A 21450-nucleotide genomic window follows, 5' to 3' on the forward strand; every position below is an offset into this window, starting at 1 on the left:
TCATAGAAACCATAAAACCATAAATGATATAAAGCATTGTTTTTTGTAACTTCCTGAGAAATAATTGTTCCTTGTCTTTGCTTGCTTTCAGATGTAAATGAATGCCATGATGAGTCTCTGTGTACTAATGGCCAGTGCATCAACACCGAAGGCTCCTTCTACTGTAACTGTAACTATCCCTGGTCTCCAGACTCCAACAAGAAGAAGTGCATAATGACAACAGTAGCAGGTGAGTTAGGAGGGTCTTCTTTGGAAGACCCTGTGATACAAGAGACATTCTTGAGCATCAAAAATTAATGGGGCGTGAATGCGACATCCAGCTGTGACAGATAAATTCTGTTTTATGAGTTGACAAAATGATAAAACTAAGATTGGTGTTATGGTTCCACAAGTGACAATGAAGAATCAGGAATTTCAGTCAAAAATAAATTTTTAATGAGTATGTATTTTGACATTATGATCAAAAACTAAAGAAATAGACATTTGCAAGGACAATCGGTTTTCAACAGGTGCCAGGAAGTCTCACACTACTGTATTCAAAAATGCTTTGCATAAACAGAAAAGATGGTTGCAAAAAGCTACAACACAAACAGACACATCATGAATGCATATTCAAATTGCTTTACGCTGATAAAAAATACAACAAAAAGCTTCACAACAGAGGCAGTTCGATGGACACTTTGCCCAGACAAACATGCCATGGTGTTGAACAACATTCTGATGTGTGAAGGCCACAAAGTGATATTTTTGATACTTTTAGTAAACTTTAGATGATGTTTCACTTAGACTCTCAACTCTTTCTTGGAATCTATCTACAAAAATCTTCTGTTGGAAACCTTATCACAGGGTTTATGTAGTTTGTCTGCCTGGGGAAAGTTTCCATTGGACTAATTTTAATCTAAAGCAATCAATGTTTTTATTTTTTTGTTTTTTTTGTCAGTGCAATTACTTTTGAATATACATTCATGCTGCACCTGTTTGTTTTTGTGGTGTAGCTATTTGCATCCATCTTTTCTGTTAATGCAAAGTGTTTTGAATATGCAGTAGTCTGGGACTTCCCGGCCATGGTGCTGTTGTAATGACATCTACAAACACTGTAGGCTGAAAGTCACCAGATAATGTGGCCACTACAGCTGCGTTTCCACAAAGAGGTGTGGTCAAGCTAAGTACTCTTTAGTACGACTTTGTAAGGTACGACCTACCACAAGCCATCAGGCTGAGCTGATCTAATACTTCACTTTGGAGTGAAGTTTGTCCTCAGAATCAACATTATAGTAACCTCGTCTAGTGTCTCCATGTTTGTAGTTGACGTCACACACATCAGGTAAAGCAGTAACATGTCACATATAGGCAAGTACAGGTGCATCTCAATAAATTAGAATATCAGCAAAGCAGGTTTTTTATTTCAGTAATTCTAAGCAAAACTCATATAGACTGATATATTCCAAGTGTTTATTTCTTTTCATTTTGATTTGAGAGCAACCTGGGCTTCTATAAGACCTCAGCAGTGCCACAGACTGATCGCCTCCATGCCACGCGCAATTGCTGCAGTAACTTATGCAAAAGCAGCCCCGACCAAGTACTGAGTGCTGTACGTGCTCATACATTTAAGTATTAAATGTTTCTGTCAAAAAAATCCTTTTTAATGGGTTTTAAGTCATATTCTTATTTTCTGAGATACTGAGCTTTTGGGTTTTCATTAGCTGTAAGCCATAATTATCAAAATTAAAATAAAAAAACACTTGAAATGTATCAGTCTATGTGTAATGAATTTATAGAATATATGAGTTTCACTTTTTGAATTGAATTGCTGAAATAAATCAACACATACACGGACACAATGTGAAACAGCAAGTACATTTCCAGCCTTTATTTCATATTTTAAATTTGATTTACAGGGACATTGCATGTTAGTCTACATTTCTGTAAACATGCCAGAGTTAGTCAAAGAGCTAGTTTCCATCTGCAGTCCCTGGCCAGATGTTAAATTTGGCTCCCTACAAAAATACAAAATATTACAAGAAAAGGGAAGGGAAGAAAACAAACGGAACAAAACAGAGTGCAAACAATGCCCTGCAATGAAAATACCAACAACTATGTAAAGATTTAACATGTCATCATTGGAGTGGACAGCAACAGTTACAAAATACATAGAACATGCATAAAGAACATGAAGCAGATTAAGCAAATGTTCAAAAAGACAATATACAGGACTACTCATGAATCAGCAGCCTTAAGTTTACCTTTCTGTTCTACAGATGTGAACGAGTGTGAGGACCCAGAAAACTGTAAGAATGGCCACTGTGTGGACACTCCAGGGTCGTACTACTGCATCTGCTCTCCACCCTGGACCCTGGCCATCGATCGCAACAGCTGTGTGACTCCTGAGGAGCAGGCTGGTGAGTGCAGAGCCTTGATTGTGTGTAAAGATGGACAACGCATCTACACCTCGACTCTTTTTGTAAAAGGGAAGCCATAATCCTCCCCCTAATGGGTGTTGACTTATTGCACTGTTGCTTAGTTTGGAGCCAGAGTTTCCAAGTAGACTGCAGTGGCTTTGAGGTCACACCCCTACAACTATCCGAATCAATCATTTGAACTTTTAGATAAAATGATAAAGATCCTGTAGTTCAGCAAAGCGGTGTTGACATATTTTTCCACCACAGAGAGAAGCTCAGTCTTTATTTACATATAATATGATGTAATTTGAAATTGAGTCATTTGAGAATTTTTGCTGCTTAAATGTTTTCTACTTTAGCAACAAACATCATTTTTACAATAAAAGATCTTGCTTGTTTCCTGTAAACATGAAGCCAGCTTTCTGTTGTAACAAAAACAAGAAATATATTTCAAATTTATCTGAAACAATAAATATTCAAACTTACAAAAATATATTAGCACAAAAACACAGAGAACAATTCAAAAACAACAGGACATCAGGGACTACTCAGACAGGTAAAAAAGCTGTTAAAAAGGCAACTGTCATACCAGGATTGAGTATGTTTTGAAATTTGATTTTAAAGTAGGTCGTTTTGGGAACAGCCATGCATCCAGAGGCACAGCTTTCCAAAGCACTAGCTGGGACTTGAAGGCGCTGTCACCACTGACCTTCAGCTCTGACACCACTGGTTTATAAACCTGAGATCCCACCAAACTTAGTTCTGTTTATTTTAAAGAAAAACAACTATCAGATAAAAATAAGAAAGTTTAGGCCTCAATGACAAACACTCTGGGCTGCGTGTGTTTTCTCTCTGCTGACTGGCAGCAAACATCTTGGCAGATACAAGACTGAGTTGTATCTTTACTAAGTCCAAGTTTTCTGTTGTAATCTGCAGTGCTTTGACAGATATTTCAGTTTGTTTGCATGTTTGATGCATGTCCAAAACTCATTTATGTCATATTCCTCACCATTAATGCAACATATATGCAAGAAACTAAAGGAGAATGCAAGCAGGACACTCAGGGGATGGACACAATGTCGTTTATCATCAACCAAATCAACACAATGTCACTGCTTTGAATTCAGTTGCAGAAAAATGGCACAATGCCTTATGAACGCCACAAAACAAGTGTTTAATGATGAATTAGGGGTATCTCTTATTGTGTCCATCATCTACAGAGTAAGAGCTGGCTCCAAGCAGATGTTCAGACTGTAACCAGTGTCTGTGGTGCCTTTTGCAGATGTGAATGAGTGCCAGGACCCCTCGTACTGTAAGAATGGGAGGTGTGAGAACACGCCCGGCTCCTTTCACTGTTTTTGTGACCCTCCCCTCACCTTCAGTGCAGCGCTGAAACAGTGCGTCTATGACGGTGGGTAAAATCAGCGTCTGCCTGGCTGAGCATGACTGATTCAAATGAGTTTTGGCTTACGTCAACATCTGACGCTTAGATTTCTGTTTTTAAATCGTCTCAATTTGTCCCATCTGATCTGGAAACGCCTAGATAGCCCAGAGAAGATATGACATACTGATCATACACATTCATGCACACAAAGAAATGTCAAAGTATGTTAAGTGTGTAAAAATTATATAATTTTGCATGCCTCCTTTTTATTTGTGTCTCTTTTGTCTGTGTTTTTATAGTTAAAACTACTGATGGATTGACTGGTTTTGACAGAAAAAAAACAATTGTTTCAAAAAAGCTACTTTATTTCTTAATGGTCTGAGCTCATGTACGATCATTTTGCTTGTTTGGTTTGTGATTCACATTTTTACTGTGACCACAGGCCAGTCTTCCAATAACTTGGCTTTTTGACAAAAAATTACCAAATCTTTGCTGTCAAAGTGATCACATTGATTTCTACAATGTCAAGTAAGTACAGTAATGCAAGGTAAAATAAGTGCCTGCATTAATATTCACCCCCTTTAAAGTGACTGACCTAATTCAACAGAGGTTCAGCCAATTGGTGCTAGTAGTCTCACAATTAGTCAAATGGGGATCACCTGAGTGCAGTGAATATGTCTCAAGTGATTGTGGTATAAAGACACCTGTGTCTGAAAGATCTAGTCACTGGTTAATCAGTATTCCTAGCTACCACTATACCATGAAGACAAAAGAACACTCCAAGCAACTTAGAGAAAAGATTATTGAAAAGTTTAAGTCAGAGGGTGGATGCAAATACATTTCCAAGGCACTGAACATAGCCAAGAGTTCTGTTGAACCCATCACCAAGAAACTAATGGAATATGGCACATGTGTAAATCTGCTCAGATCAGGCCATCCTCACAAACTGAGTGGCCATGCAAGAACGAGACTAGAGAGAGAGGCCACCAAGGCACCTATGATAACTCTGAAGGAGTTACAAGCTTCAGCAGCCGAGATGGGAGAGACTCTGAAACTGTTATCCTGGGTTCTTCACCAGTCAAAGCTTTATGGGAGAGTGGCAAAGAGAAGGTCCATGGTCAAGTTTGGTCTAATGAGACCAAAATGTTGCAGACATGACGCTATGTTTGGCAGGCACCAAACACTACACATCACCACAAACACACCATCCCCACGGTGTAGCATGGTGGTGGCAGCATCATGCTGTGGGGATGTTTCTCAGCAGCCAGCCCTGGAAGGCTTGTAAAGATAGAGGGTAAAATGAATGCGGCAAAATAGGGGAAAATCCTGGAGGACAATCTTGTTCAGTCTGCAGGAGAACTGCAGCTTGGGAAAGAGATTTATTTTCCAGCAAGAGAACGACCCGAAGCATACCAAAAGCTAAACAGAGATGGTTTACAAGACAACAAGGTGAATGTTCTGGGGTGACCAAGTCAAAGCCCAGACCTCAATAGAGAATTTGTGTCTGTTCATGTCCATTCTTCTTTGCAAGCTGACAGAGCTTTAACAGTTTTGCAAAGAAGAATGGAATAAAATTGCAGTGTCAAGATGTGCAAGCCTTACTGAGACCTATCCACACAGACTCAGTACTGTGACTGTAGCCAAAGCTGCAACTACTAAATACTGACTTGAGGGGGTGAATAATTTGACAGTCACTTAATTTATATTACATATTTTTATTTAATTGACATTACAGAGGTTTTTTGGTCATTTTTTTTTGTCAAGAAAAGCCAATTTATATTGACCATCATTGATTTATAAAATCAATAAAAGGGTAAAACATCCAAGGGGGTGAATACTTTTCATAGGCACTGTTATTATGAAGGATATTTAAGATCTTTTTCTTTGTATTTAAAAGGAACCCTGTATATTCATTCATGATTACTTTATTACCTCCGCCAAGGAGGTTATGTGATTGGGCGGGTTTGTTTGTTTGTTTTTTGGCAACATAACTCAAAAAGTCATGGACGGATTTTGATGAAATTTTCAGGAAATGTAAAAAATGGCATAAGGAAGAACTGATTAGATTTTGGGACTGATCTGGATCACCGTCTGGATCCAGGAATTTTTTGAAGGATTCTGTACTATTGGGAGATAGGGCTAATGGCGGAGGTCTGCGCTGTTACCACTTTACACCAGGAGATGGCAGACATGAGTGACTTCAATCCCAGCAGCATTTTTTGGTGTGTTTCTATTCAAAGTTTTGGAGTTTATAGAGTTTGAAAGATGCACGCCCAGGACACGAGGTGGAGCGTAACAGAGAGAAAGTCAGCGAATTGTAGCGAGAATACTCACAATGCTGGGAGTAATAGAGGAATATTCACCCTCTGCCATGACTTTCAGTCATCCGGTGAGACCATGGGTGCATCCGCCATGACAGACCACACATAGCAAAGCCAATGCTTTGCCTCACCGTGTCTCCACCCCACTGGGGAGAGAGTTACAGCAAATTACATTTTGCGAGTGATCCAGATCACCGTCTGGACCCAGGAATGTTTTTAAAGGATTCTTCACTACTGGGAGATAGGGCTAATGGCGGAGGTCTGTGCTCTCTGAGAGCTTTTCTAGTTAGATAAACATCAGTGTCTTTAATATGTATGCCTTACAAAGAACCACCAGATTTCTGCATTTAGAGAAAATAAGGATTCAGATGTAGGCTGCCATTGTTGTACACTGCATTCTGTGTCATTATATTTTCAGAATAGGGCTGTCAGCATTCATGCATTAATTTCAAAGCAATTATGGTCCATTATTACATAATTATGGTGTTATATTTTAAATTCCATTAATCAATGTCCCTGCAGCCACAGTGTTGTAAATTTTATCCAACACTTCTCCTTAATGTTTCAGTTAATAACACTCACAGACAGCTCAGTGGACAAATCTAAAGTCATCGGTTATAAAACATTCACCTTTTCACTATTCTCTTATTTCTCCTTTCAGTCCGTTAAGTTTAAAGTTCCTTTATCTGGTGTTAAATTCAAGTCACAATCTTTGCTCTACCCAAAATTAATTTTTTCTTTCAGAATAAAGCAAATTCTGTATCTAAGGAACAGGAACAGGAAATCAATAATCCATAGTTTAATGCAGTACAAAAAATCAGAAATGAAACCTAAACTGTTCCAAATGCAAAACAATAGAAATCAAACTTATTATTTTATTTATATTTATATTTGCATTGCTTCACTGCCTTTCAAGAGTCTTTCAGTTGCCTTCATCTTGTTGACATCTGCATTGCATTTTATTCTGACGTTTTCACAAGCAAAAAAGGAAGCTCATACTTTTGCTTTTTCTCTTAAGCTCTTGGAAACATCTATATATAGATATGTGCCCTATATCTAATGCTCTATATATAAAGTTATTATAGGGTGTGCACATCTTCCACCTACTCACATACCACAGCCTCTTATTAATCCCAGAGCTCAGACATGGATGAATGTGGCTTCTAACCTTGGACTGTAGCACAACTGTACAGAACTATTATGCAATTCTGGTAATGTCTAAATTCATATTTTGTTTTTGATTATTATTTTTTTTACCTTCCATCTTACACAGATCGCACTGCAGCCCACAAAGACGTGTGTTTCCTGCAGGTTGATGAAGGTTTGATCTGCAGCCAGCCCAGGAACGATATTGTGGTGACCTACTCAGAGTGTTGCTGTCACTACGGCCGTGGCTGGGGGCCGGAGTGTAACACCTGTCCATCCAGAAACTCAGGTGAGACAACCAGGGGCCAATCTGAGAACCCATAAGCCATCATCTTCTGCAGATGAAATATGTCTCTGGGGATAACAGTTTTTCAGTGATTCTGGTATAGCTGGCCGTTAGTCTTAGGCCTGGCACAAACTAAAAGATTCTGAATATTTTTACTGATGTTGAAAATGTAAGAGACCCCTCACATGACAAGACAAATTAACAAGTTCAACCATTTGTTCTTAGAGATTGTGGTGTGCAATGAGATGAGCCAACCAACACACTCCTCACGAACAGATTCTGTTCACCGAAAACCAGTCTTCTCTCTCAAAACTCAAGCTCTGCAAACCCACTACATACAGAAACCAGAACACCTCCCATGCTAAAAATCTAAAAATCTAGTAACAATTTATGAAAAGGATTGTCCCGTGGACCTGACTTTACCTCCATCTTTGACCCTGGACAGCCTTGTTGAAATTTTTGAGCTCAACAGAAATTTATTCCCTTTGTTCAGAGATGTTCAGCCGTCTGTGTGAGATGCATCTGGAGACTGAGTCTGATGGGGAGCAGGATTTCCTTGCAGCTTTTGCCAATTACAACCCAGGTAAAACCAACACCACCTCTGTCACCATGGGTAGACACGCTCTTGTTTTTGTCACCAAACTAATTCTTATTTTCTCCTGCCCCTCTTTTCCTTTTCTGTTGTCTGGTAAAGGTGATAGTTCAGAGGAGGATTCAGACGAGTGCAGCTGTGCAAATGGACGATGCGTCCGCTCCTACCTTGGCACCATGTGTGAATGTAACACAGGCTTTAGGCTGGACCACTCCCGCACCCGCTGTATAGGTTTGTACAGGCCTTTAGACCAGTTGCAGACCGAGGATGTTTAAGGGGCAGAGAGAGAAATGTAGGTGTCTGGGAATATTAAACATGAAATAGTTTCAAAACATGGATAAGATTCAACGTTTATTGTTATGGTTATATCCACAACAGCAGGGGTGTCCAAACTTTTTCCACAGAGGGCCACATACAAAAATACATTAGGATGGTGGGGCCACTTTCATATTCTCCGCCATGAGGGTTTTAAGTTAGTAAGACTAATTCAATGTAAGCTAATACATGCTTAGCTACTGAGTATGCCTAACTGGCTAGACTGGCGGACAGGGCAGATAGACAGTCATTTTCTAGGATTTTGGGGAGCCAATCAGATTTCAGGGGCCCCTGTTTAGCCCTGGCTACCACTGGCTCTGCCCCTGAAAAGTTATTGGTGCTGCTATTTGCTGTGATACTCCATCAAAGTTATTTATCAAGATATCTTTTTGTCAAAATGTTTGTTTACAGATTGAACATGGTAGCACTGTTTTAATGTGGGCCATATTTCATTTTATCTATAAAATTTTCTGCGGGCCAATCAAAAATGGGCTGCAGGCCACATTTGGGCCCCGGGCCATTGTTTGTACCAAGGGAATTATGGCACTTGATTACATTTTCTCCACTGTTGGTCATGTGTCGTCTCAGGTTTCATCTACTGAGAGCACCCTGCCCACTAGAGGGAGCCCTGGATAACCCTTTATCATATTTTGCCCACTCAGAGGGCACCAAGGGGGGCATCTACTTCTTGGTGTCCTATTGTTTTTAAAAATCACAGTTGTCTGGCTCAATTGCTTCTCTTAAAGGTCTGTTTACACCTCTCCCTTCCACACTATGTTCCCTTTACAAAGTGAAAGTAAAGTGTCCTGAAAAAGCAAAATTTACAATATGATAATTGTAAAAAATTGTTACATCCAAAAAAAAAAAAAAAGTTCAGTGAAGATACCACAACTTTGTAAAGACTGCTGATTCAGCAGCAGACGGTCTGATACTGCAAAGTGTTATATGTGGAAGGAGGAGAGACAGGAGTGGGGCAGAGGTATATCGGGTGCAAGATTTTCATATTCTGTTTTTCTGTTTGCATAGTCAAAAAACAAATATTGCCAATTCAACAAACTGAACTGCAGAAAACACCATCAGCCAGCCTGATTCCAGCTGTGACAACTCGGTTCACACAGCTCCAACTGTCTCCTGCAATATTCTTAAACAATCTTGTTGTGTCACTAATCTTTGGTCTGATGAGGGCTCACTTATTTTAAATAATATACATGCAAATATAAATGAGTGTGAATGTATATATAACTTGTAAAAAATTGTAAATGCTTTTTTTTTCCTTGTAGACATTGATGAGTGTGGAGAACCAGGAACTCGTGTGAGCCCATGCAAGAACGCACGCTGTGTAAACACCCCCGGATCATACAAGTGCTACTGCAAACACGGCTTTGTGCCCACACGCAGGCCGAACATTTGTGTCCGACGCAGGACCCGATAACCTCCGTGTGCCTTTCAGTTTATCCCTCTCTACAGTACAAGACGGACTCAAACACGCCTGTAGTACAGACAGGGGACTGTGTGTACTTGCTCCTAAAAACAGGAGCTCTCAGCAGCAGCCATCCCATAGTGCTGGCCAATATAAAACTTGCAAAACATATCACCGTCTGCTCCTCTCTCAATCCCTGTTTCACATTTAAAAAATACCATCCAATACAGCTCAGATGTTTGACAAACATTTTTGTAATTATTGTTTTTAAGCAGTTTTTGTTAAGTTTAAATTTTGCATTTCTGTGTCCTTTCATTGATCTCCATGTTGCATTGTTTTGAAATTGAAATTCAGATCCAAAGATCAATCTGGTTGTCTACTTAAGCCCGTTTAATATTTGTATAATACCGTCACAACCTAGAAATGTCACAGTAGTCCCCTTTACATTCCCCTCAAGTCAACATTTTCTTGTATCTGTTCCTTATTTGACGTCATCTGAAGCGTATTTTCTAACTTCACATTGTTTGTCTTTTGTTATTGTACAGTTTGTTTGATGGTCTGACAGTGTGTAAGAATGGTCCCTGTCCTATCCCTGTTTATTTGTTGTTGTAAAATATGACAAACCTGAAGTTTTTGTATAATTTGACATGTGCAACTAAGTGGACTGTAAGCTAGATTAAAAGTCATGCACTTAAACAATATAGCGGGAATATTTGCTTTATTTAGCTTATTCCGCAAAAACATGAAAGTTTGACGTCTGTTGTCACGATTGCTGCATTAAAGTATTTTGAAAACCAAAGAAGCTTTTGACAAGAAGACTTTAATAAAAAATAAGATGTCAACACGTGTTTATCTGTTTTGTTATGACTGGGGTTTTTTTATTTGCTGATATATGTTCACCATTCACTTTATTAGGTATAACTGTTCAACTGCTTATTAACAGAAATACCAAACGGCAAATCACACTGCAGCAGACTGTGCATTTAGGCATATAAACATGGTAAGATCAAGTGCTAAAGACCACTAACAAGCATATTGTGTCATGCTTGTTGGTGGTCTGGCAGGCTTTCATTTTGTTTATGCCAACTTCTGAACCACCATTATGTTACAGCAAAAAACTTGTCTGACCAGGCAACAATTTCCTAGTCTACTATCGTCCAATTTTGGTGAGCCCTGATGAATTATGGTCCAGGCCTCACATATTGAAATAAGAGGAATTTTGCTGTTTTCTTCTGGACTGGGTGAGCCTCGGCTGCTTCCAGTTTATTTCAGGCCCACAGGATAAATTGGGATTTTCTGAATCTCAGAAATAGATGGTATTTTTAGTGGCAAGTTTTGGGCATGTAGGGCACTAAGGATTCACCACAGGGTCCAGTGTGCCACAACCCCAGGGCTGGAGAGGTTCATACATTTGTGTGTCACTCAGCAGCGAAGGTCAAGCTTGGCAGCTTTCCTTTTGTCGGCGCCTTTTCACACCTGGTAATACGTCTGGAGACTGCCAGCAATCCTTGGGTCCTTGGGACATCAAAAGCACAACCAGGCAGTGTTAATTTTGTCAACTAAAACTATGACTAAAACTATTTGTCAACAGCCTTTTTTCCATGACTAAAACTAACAAAAATAGATCTGAGATGACTAAACAAAATTTCTAAAACTAGACTAAAATGTAATGTAGTTTTCGTCTGACATTCATAATCTGTGATATTTCTCCACTGTGGGTAAATCTGTCAAAATGCAATGCATCTGTAGCTCTTCTGCCTCTCAGCTGTCGAGAGCAGGGACCCAATGCCATGATTTGGTCCCAAATTTAGGCAAGAAAATAGATGCTTGGACTAAAAGTTCAGACTAAAATGTGAGGACTTTTTATGGACTAAAAGACTAAAATGTTTTGAGTTTTCGTCAACTAAAACTAAAAAGGATAGAAATGACTAAAATGGGACTAAAACTAAAATGCATTTCATTTTAAGACTAAAACTAAAATTAAAAATAGCTGCCAAAATTCACACTGCAACCAGAGGCTTGTGTAACTCCACAACCCACCCGGACAGTGCTTTTAGCCATGCTTGCTCACTACATCCACCACACTCCACCCTAAGGCATGGACTTTGTTATTTTTTCAACCAATTTCTGTATTTCCCCATTCTCTGGTAATATGCAAGGACATACAGAGCACAACCAATGTTGTGTCAATCCTGCTTTCAACCTGATTGTGCCCTCAAGGTGGACTTACCTGCCACTACACGCCTTATTTCATTTCACGGCCCAAATGTGTCTTAAAGTTCTGCACAGTACAGTATCTATCTTTCAAACCATGTGTATTTTTGATGAATTATATCAAACCAGAGAGGACTCAGATTTCAGTTTCACAAAATTGTACGATAGTTTTAAAAGTGGGATTAATAGAGTCTGGATTTGCAATTTTTGTGTCAAATTAGCAGTTAAAAGGAAAGGGAAAGCATATTTAACAGCTGGCAGTAGACCAGCTCCATCTTGTGGCCAGTTACTCTACACTAGTTTTCTCGTGCTGCACATTCAATAAAGCAGGGTAAAGAGGGTGGATTGGGATTCTATTCCACACTTCTAGTGTTGGAATTAAGTGGAGTCTTATTTTGTGTGGGTTGAGCAGCAATCAAGCTCACAATATCTCTTAGAGATTGAGTAAAAGTACATCTGGATGACAAATAATATTAATATACCATTGTATGACGTTTAAAACTCCATCCAGACAAAACAGATCGAGCTATAAGACAAAATATTTCCAATCCACCATGGGCATTTCTTATTAGATGTGTCCTCTCTAACGTTGCTGTTATTCTACAAATAATCTAATCCATCCAGTATTTATCAACCTGTTTTTTCACAGCATTAAGTTACTCAATCATCTGACCAGAACATACTTTTCTCGCATATCTGGTTTTTGTTTTTACCTCCCACTCATGAGTTTGCACATCTCAAACAGCAATACAATGACGATCCCCAAGATCTTCCACTAGAGGGAGCCACGTGTACAGTCCTGATTCTGCTTCCCTTCAATCCAGCTGTGGCTACACTGTCTGAATTATTGTGTGGTCAGCTCTGGTGAAAAATAATAGGGTTGCATTTCTGAGGTTTGTAAGCGAGATAAATCTGACAGATATCACTGCTGCAATGAAGAAAAGTCATAGTTTTGATATTTTTCAATCAACTGAATAAACCTAAGACAAATCCTTCAGAGAGAATAAATAAATGTCTTTTGAGATGAATCTGCTTTGATAAAAACAATCTTGTTACTTTTAGAAGCCACAACTATAATAGGAAAGTTGTCAGACAACAACTGTCAAGGCAGCCTCTTTTTCCCGAAGATGTCTTAATGTATGTGGTTATAGAAAGTTTAGCGTTTACTGTACAGGTCAGGTTTTTTGGTATATTGCACAGTAAAGTACATCATTTTAAATAGAATTCTGTCATAAATAAGAAAACCTCTTGACACTGTAAAAATTCAGAACAAGCTCTTTAAATCAGAATACTGTAATTTGAGGCTAGTTTTTTTGCCACTGATGTTAAATGATTGGTTAGATTTTGAAAACATTTTGGTATCTTATCATGATGTAACGTATGTAACGCTGTGTTTACCACCTAATTATATACCCAACTGCAGTAACAATATATTGTATAGTGTTGCATCATATTGCATCTTATCATTTTGTATTTTATCATAATGAAACATAACATGCTATGCCCAGCCCAAATTATGTACCAGACTTCATATTGTATACTGTACAGTGTATCATGACGTAGTTTTTCGTAATGGAATGGAATGTGTCACACTGTATTGCATTATGTAATGTAGTGCCGTACCGCATCGTATCGTACTGTACCATATCATACCGAATTGCATTGTATCATACAGTATTGTATTGTTCTGTATAGTATCATATGGTATCGTATTGGACCATACTGTGCCATAACATATCATATTGTTTCATAATATATCATACCATACCATATTATACCATACTGTATTGTATCAGACAGTATCAAATGTTATGGTACCATATTGTATCATGTCATATCCTATAGTATTGTATTTTGTTGTATCATTTCGTATCATATCGTACCGTACTGTACCATATCATACCGAACTGTATAGTATCATATGGTACTGTATTTTACCATACCATACGGTATTGTATCAGACTGTACGTATCAAATCATACTGTACTGTATCGCTTCATTTTGTATCATCTTTGTATGTACAGGTATGCTACAGTATCACACCATATCGTGTTGTATCATGCACTACTATATTATATTGTACCCTATCGTATTGTGTTGTATCGTACAGTTTTGTACTGTACTGTAATGTATCACATCATACCATATTTAATGTATAATACAATATACAGAATTTGTAATAAATTATTTACATTATTTATTTCATTATTTTATAATGTAATAATATATTATAAATATATAATGTATTTACTGTAGTGTAAAAGACAAACATGATGTGTAGTCATCCTTTTGAGAATTTACAGTTAAGCAGCGTATTGTAATGTCTTGAACTGGATCAATTGTGTTGTATTGTAATGTAGTGTGTGATGTAATTTCCACTTGTAGTTAGTATATCATTTGAATGCCATGAAATGTGTCATATTGTCATGTCATAATTTATCGTTCCCTATCATTCCATACAGTCGCCTATCACATTATATCACACTGTATCATATCACACCCACATAATCTATTATATTATATCGCATTGTATTGAATTCTATCATATCATTTTGTATTGTGGTGTTTCATGATATATGGTATTGCATTATATCCTATCATATCTTCTATCCCATCACGTCATATTGCATCGTATTGTATTGTATCATATTTTATCCTACTGTGACATATTTTATCATATCAAATCTTATTTTATAGTATAGTATCCCATCTTATTGTATTTTATCGTATTGCATTGTATAAAGTTGTTTCATGATATATTGTATCACATTGTATCCTATCATATCTTCTGCATCACATCATGATGCATCATATTTTAAGGTGTCGTATCGTATTACATTTTATTGTATTGTATCATTTTGTGCCCCTTTGTATTGATCACATTAAATTGTATAGTATCATATCATACTGTATCATATGGTATCATATAGTATATTACCCTGTAGTATGGCATCACATGTAATTGTATTATACCACATTGTATCATTATTGTATTGTATTGCATTATTCATCCTATTATGCCATTTAAGCCCAACATAAGGTTATACATCAGATGCAATACTTGTTTTTTTTTCCTTTGCACCTTGAATAGAAGATCTTGAAAATGGGTTATATATATTAGCTTTAACACCTGTCCTGAAGTTTCCTCCTGGAAAATTCTCTCCAGCAACATGTGAATGAACTCACAATGCTCTCATGTGATCCAGACATGTTGATTGCATGTGAAACAGCTCGTCTGCTGATTTGCACACCAGGAATTAGGTGCAATAACTCACGGAGCTGTCTGTCTCCATCTATAGATGATCCTCATCTTGTGAGCCGGGTGAGTCACGTTGCACCATAAGTGGCTCCACCACAGCTCTGTCCTGGTTTCATTCTGTCGAATAATTATATAATTTTCAACTGGAACAGCAGGGTGACCTCCAGCAACTAGTTTAGGGAGAGAGAGAGATAAGAAACAGGATGAGAGAGATAGAGAGTGAACGAGGAGCGCTACAGAAATAGCACAGTTGTCCTTGGGAGACAACTCAAAAAAAAGTGTTGAGGAGATATAAATATCTTTTAGTAGGTCGCACTGACCGGACTCTAACCCAGTGGTACTGATGGCTGTAGACTGAACATATAAAACTTTCTTCTTTGAGCCGCAGTTGGCTTTGGGATTCGGGGGACAAGCATGTCATGACTTGCATATTTCATACCCATTACTTGGCAAACAGAGATGTGATATCTGCTGTTCTGTGGATTTGAAAGAGCAGTTTCATAGAGATTAAGCCCAGTGTGTAGTTGAGGTAGATGCTGCATTAAGTAAGTCAGAATTGATTTTTTTCATTTGCTTGCTACCTTACGCACTCTTTCTTAGATCTTTAATGCAGGCAAAATGACCACCATGATGTTTTCAAATGCAAAATAAAGCCAAAAACCGTCCTTCCATCTCCACTTCTGTTTACATACAGTAGCTCAAGTCTGTTTTGTGCAACAGAAATCTTGATTGATGAATCCCTGTGTTTTAATCTTCATATTCAGCAACTGGTAAAGATGCTAAAACTGAAACTGGGCTCTTATTTGACAATCAAAACATGTCTTTGAGTCTAAAAGGAAGATTGCGACTGCCACTGAACTGGACTCTTGCAATGTTTTATGCATGCACGCGTCATCTTAAAGCATTCACTCTCTACTCGTGCACTACTACTTTATGTATACATACAGACTAAAAGACAGGAAATTTCTTATTTGCAAGTCTATTTTTGACTAATTCATTTCTACTGTCTGACACAGTCAGTCTGAGGAGAGCGGGAACTCACAGTCTTTGGTCCCAGGAACTTTTTATGTCTGTTCCAAAGGTCAGAACTGACCTGTGGGAAAAAGGTGTTCAAATTTGCTGCCACCTTTACATGGAACAACTCATAGAAGACCTGAAAATGAGTGAACTGGATGCTTTTAAGGGTATTTGATTTGATTTGATTTAAATTCCATCAACTTCATTGATCCTTCAAGGGGCAATTTGCACATAAAAACATAGCTAAAACACAAATGATCCTTACAGTTGTTTGCTGATTTGATTTACTCGAGCGGGGGGGGGGGGGGGGGCAGCGTGTTAAATATCAGGGGTTAAGCCCAAACAAATGACAGCCCCAGGGGGCCGCTTCTCTAGAAAGGTTTTGCTTATCAGACATTGGCCTGCCCTATTTTTTCGTAATTCTTAAACAAGATTTTGCAATTAAAATACCAACAAATCTATGCATCATATGGGTAAAAATGATGCTTATCGCTTCTATCATTTTCTTAATCCAACTGCACAGAAAGTGTAATCATTGTAAAATCAGGATGCACCATGTGGAAGTTCAATAATTTTGACTTCTGCCTGCTAAATGTTTATTTTTTAAGTTACATTGTAAAGGTAAGGTATGAATTTGGTGAAAAAGGTTACAGTTAAAACTATGCTTTTTTAAACAAAGAACATAAAAGCAACAACTGGGGTTACAGATATTCATTTATTCACCAAAAAATTAAAACTGCATGATATTTCACAATTTTAAAAGTACTTTAGCCCACAATGAGTGCATTAGTCCTTAATCATGAAAAAAAAGTTGTTGTTTTTTTTTAATAAATTGTTTAGGTTATTAAGGCCCAATTGTTTCTCATATTGAACTACCATAACATTCATAAGCAACATACTAGATTCAGGGCTTTTGAGAAAACATTTGGGGCTTAACCCCTTATGAGCCACCCCCTCCCTCTGCCCATGGAAGGAGATATTTGTAATACTTAAAAACAGTGTTCCATATCATTGTATCAGTGCCTTTTGACCTTTTGACACAGTCCACAGAGTCTAAAAAACAACTTGTGCCTTGCTTAGATTAAAAAAAAATGTACCTAACACCAGAGCTGTCTCTAAACAGCTTTTTAAGAACGGTCAGTTTTGGTGTGTACTTCTTTAAACGCTCTCACTCTGCCCCTCTCTCCCTGTGGTGTGCCACCTTGAGCAGAGCTATGTGCTTCTATCACTATGGGTGGAGATCTATGGGTGATGACACCAGGTGAGAGGCAGGTATTATTATGACTTAGTGTGATGTCTCAATGGACACAGATTCTGAATAGATCAGATCTGATTTTTTCACACATAGGTCATGAACAGAGGACTCAGTTAGCTAATTTCATATTTGAGATAGTCTTTTGACACCCAAACATTCATGCAAAAACACGAACATACTGAAAAAGTGAGTTTTTTTCTGATGATATGTCCCCTTTAATCTATGACTCATGAAGAAGTAAATCAGACATTGATCAGCAACTACACAGCAAAAACTGGAGTGTGGAAATCTCATGGTAAACAATCCAGAGTGTCATTTTAACTCCGTTCTGAGTCCTGCTCTGAGTCCCACTCATGTGGCAACTTTTTGAAAAGTCCTGCTCTACCAAGACGCTTTCTATGGGAGCTTTCCCAGATGAATGTGAGATATATCTTCCATGCCATAGAAATATAAAACAGTGGATCTGGCCTATTTGATAAGGTCTCATAAGCCCTTAGGTTTTAGAGAAATTTTACATGTTTTTTAAGATGTTGTTGGATTTATCTAGATGTGTTTAGATGTTTCCTTTAGTACAGTGACCACTGCTAGGATTCCTTTGCTCATGATTCTAGTGGATTGTTTCCATTTTTATGTTAAACACTTCAGCACCATGAGTGAAATCATCTGCTGAGTTACCAACTGCCTGCCTGTGTCAAATGTTGTCTACAGCAAAGAGTGGTGTGCTGTTATCATCACAGGATGCATTTGTCTGTGCTTCATACTAACCAGAAAACACCTGACTTTGCAACAACTGTCCAATATAAAATGGCAATCTTATTAATCATGGAAAGTAATTGCTATATGTCAATTATTACATTGTAAAGATTTAAATTTACACCTGAGGTAAAAAGAAAAAAAAAACTCAGTAACCTGTTAAAATCCTAATGCAATTTTTGCAATATTTGTAGTAATTAATAACATAAATATATATACCTTTCACTGTTAATATGAGGATAATACTTAAATAATTTAAAATGATCTAACACTGAGAGAGTAAATCACTAACACTACAAAGAAGTGTGGGGCTAAAATAACACTGATTAGTGTAAAGAAGAGTCTGTTTTTTTAACTCCAAAAAGACAATAATGACACTTAACTAGTGTTAATTAACAGTGACATGGCAGGCATTATTCATATGAATTCTTGTTTTACTCATTTTATTAGCCCTGTTTCATAATGTTAGCCATTATACTGTTGATATTTCTGTAACTAATTTAATCTATTTACTAGTACTCAAGAACGGTCTTGGTCTTACATTTTGAATGTCTTGGTTTTGTCTTGGACACTCAGGCTTTTTTACTCGGCCTTGTCTCAGTCTCAGACCGACCAGACTCGGGATTTTCTATTAAGACCGGTCTAGACCAGCACTGGTCTGCTATTCTTTGACTTCATTAATGTGATAATAAGGAAAAGCACTTGCTAAAACAATAACAAACAACTCTGACATCTGGCCATCTTATTTCTAGTCAGAAATACCTCTGAACACTTATTTTAGGCCTCATTCACCTGACAAATCTAGATGAAAATCTCATTTTCAGATATCTAAAATAATTCCAGACTTGTCAGTGGATTTTAAAACCATACAAGGATTGATTTTTTTACACAAAGTTAGTTGAACAAATTTGTTAAGATTTGAGAATTTTGCATGTTTTGCTTTGAAGGAGTTGCTGTATAACTTTGTTTTTATCTGTCAAATTTTTAAAAAGAAAACTAAAATTATAGAGAGAATGCCCTTTAACTGTTCAACCTTGTCATGTTTTTTTAATGGATTTTTATGATCTTGGTCTTGTCTCAGTCTTGGCTTGTCTTGGTCTCTGTTTTGACTCGGTCTTGACCCCCAAAAGTCCTGGTCTTGTCTTGGTCTCAGTGCAATCTGGTCTCTGGTAAGTCTTGGTCTTGATAGTGTGGTATTGAGTACAAAACTATTAAAAATGGCAAGTAATTAATCTATTCACTGTTACTCAGATGTTGTAAGAAGGCTATCTGTGGTAAAATGCCCCACCTCATATTCATTCGCACTAAATAATCTACTCACTGTACTAATAACTAATTTAATCTATCTACCACAGTCAAATGCTGCAAGTAATTTATTTATTCACTGTAACTCAAATATTGAAAGAAGGCTCTGTGTGGTAAAATCCCTCACCTCATATGCACATTTGCACTAATCGGCTAGCCTAAGTTATCTTCTCCCCTTCATGCAAATCTCCCCACACCCGTGCATGTTTTATACTCTGATCACATCTAGTCAGCATTTTTGCACCCTTTGCAAACATACCATCAACGCTCATGGGCTTGTATACACTAGAAACAATACCAACAAGAGCCTGAACATATTTAAATCTTATGTTTTTATTCTTTTGTCGTATTATTTATTTTTATATTTAAAGTTTAATTCCTGTGTATTGAGAGCAAAGCTGACCTATAAAGCTGATTTTGATTCATATAGTCGCTGATCAATGCCCATCTCACTTCTTCATGTCACATTAACTCACAATTATTTTGCTGTTAATTTATCATTAATACACGCTCATCACTAGAAAAGTATTTTAAAGTGTTATCAAGATTTTTAATCCCACCAAAGTGTTCCTGGTTGAATATGATGAGATTCCCAGATGCATTATCTATTTATAGTAATGCAGATTAAAAGGCAATGGCTGCTCCCTTGAATACGTTTGAGATTCATGGATCACTATAATTAGTTCTAGACAGCCTTTTATAAGACAAATGAGAAGTAAAGTTTATCTGCGTTAACAAAGGAAGATTCTCATGCTTTGCCAAATTTGGAAGAGGAAATGTTATCTAAGCATCAGAGTTTTTTCTCACAGGGAGTTATTTCCAGCAAGGCCGCCTTGTAGGGAAGAAAAAGCATCCTCAAGCATAAAATAGATTGTAAAAATGAGTTATACTCTTTGAGATGAGGGCCAAATCTGGTCAATTATGTGGCTACAAACAAATGTGCAAAGCTCATAGATTTAAAAAGTACTGTCTTTTGTTCATTTCAGCTTTTTACACTCAGTAGCACTGTTGCTATACTGCTCTTCATGTTAATGTGTGAACTCTGCTGCTCCTGGACATATCTACTGTAAACTCTCTGTGAGCTTCATTGAATTTGTGTCTGCCCCTGCCTTGGACACTTAAAGTCAGAACATGGACCCCCTCAAATACCCAGGATTGGAGCCATGTGATTCAGCTTTAAGGTTGGAAATATCGGTCACACGCACATATATTATACTGGGGCGGAAAAAGTATAAAGATCGTGTCCACCAGGCTGTGAAGCTTCACAGTCACACCAACTTTAGCAAACACAAGCCCCCATCTCCACCCTGGTCACCGCACGCACCAATGATGACCCCCACCCACCGAGGTCCCATCTATAGTGAGCAGACAGAGAGGGGGTTTAGCTCAAACTGCTGCAATCTGCAGAAAGCTCTGTGCTGGACACACTCTGGCAGCCAGTTGCAGCCTTATATCCTGCGCTCAGCTCTTTCCCTTTGTCACGGAGGATTGTGGATGAGTTCTCTGCTGGGGTGTGGGTCTGTGAGCAGGGGTGGGGACAGGGGCCGGGGGCGTAAACAGGTTGTGGGTATGTGTGCTATCAATGCTGACACACATAAGCAGTAATTACTGATACCCCAGGGCTGCATTTTAGCATTAAACACTACTGTACAGCATCTGGACAATAAGAATGGTTTCTCTTTCTCTTAAGGAAAAGTAAATTAAGTTCAGCTTGAGTCTGTCCCGTTTAAAAGAGAGGTAGGATCTGAATTTTTTACTCTATGTGCACAGCTTTTTAAGAGACA

General features: G+C 37.9%; 1 protein-coding gene across 2 annotated transcripts in view; it reads left to right on the forward strand.

Annotated features, from left to right (window-relative positions):
- Positions 1-10705, forward strand: part of ltbp3 (latent transforming growth factor beta binding protein 3) — a 66035-nt gene extending 55330 nt beyond the window's left edge. Inside the window, exons 23-29 of one of the 2 annotated variants that reach the window (XM_041800991.1) lie at positions 92-229; positions 2259-2399; positions 3682-3810; positions 7378-7539; positions 8030-8119; positions 8231-8359; positions 9724-10705. In XM_041800991.1, coding sequence (XP_041656925.1) covers positions 92-229; positions 2259-2399; positions 3682-3810; positions 7378-7539; positions 8030-8119; positions 8231-8359; positions 9724-9875 — 941 coding nt within the window. In that variant the 3' untranslated portion in view covers positions 9876-10705. The remainder of the gene's footprint in view (positions 1-91; positions 230-2258; positions 2400-3681; positions 3811-7377; positions 7540-8029; positions 8120-8230; positions 8360-9723) is intronic. The other variant, XM_041800992.1, reaches the window with a different exon arrangement.
- The last annotated feature ends 10745 nt before the right edge of the window (positions 10706-21450 follow it).

Source organism: Cheilinus undulatus, linkage group 12, assembly GCF_018320785.1.
Source record: "Cheilinus undulatus linkage group 12, ASM1832078v1, whole genome shotgun sequence".
NCBI classification, from domain to species: Eukaryota; Metazoa; Chordata; class Actinopteri; order Labriformes; family Labridae; genus Cheilinus; species Cheilinus undulatus.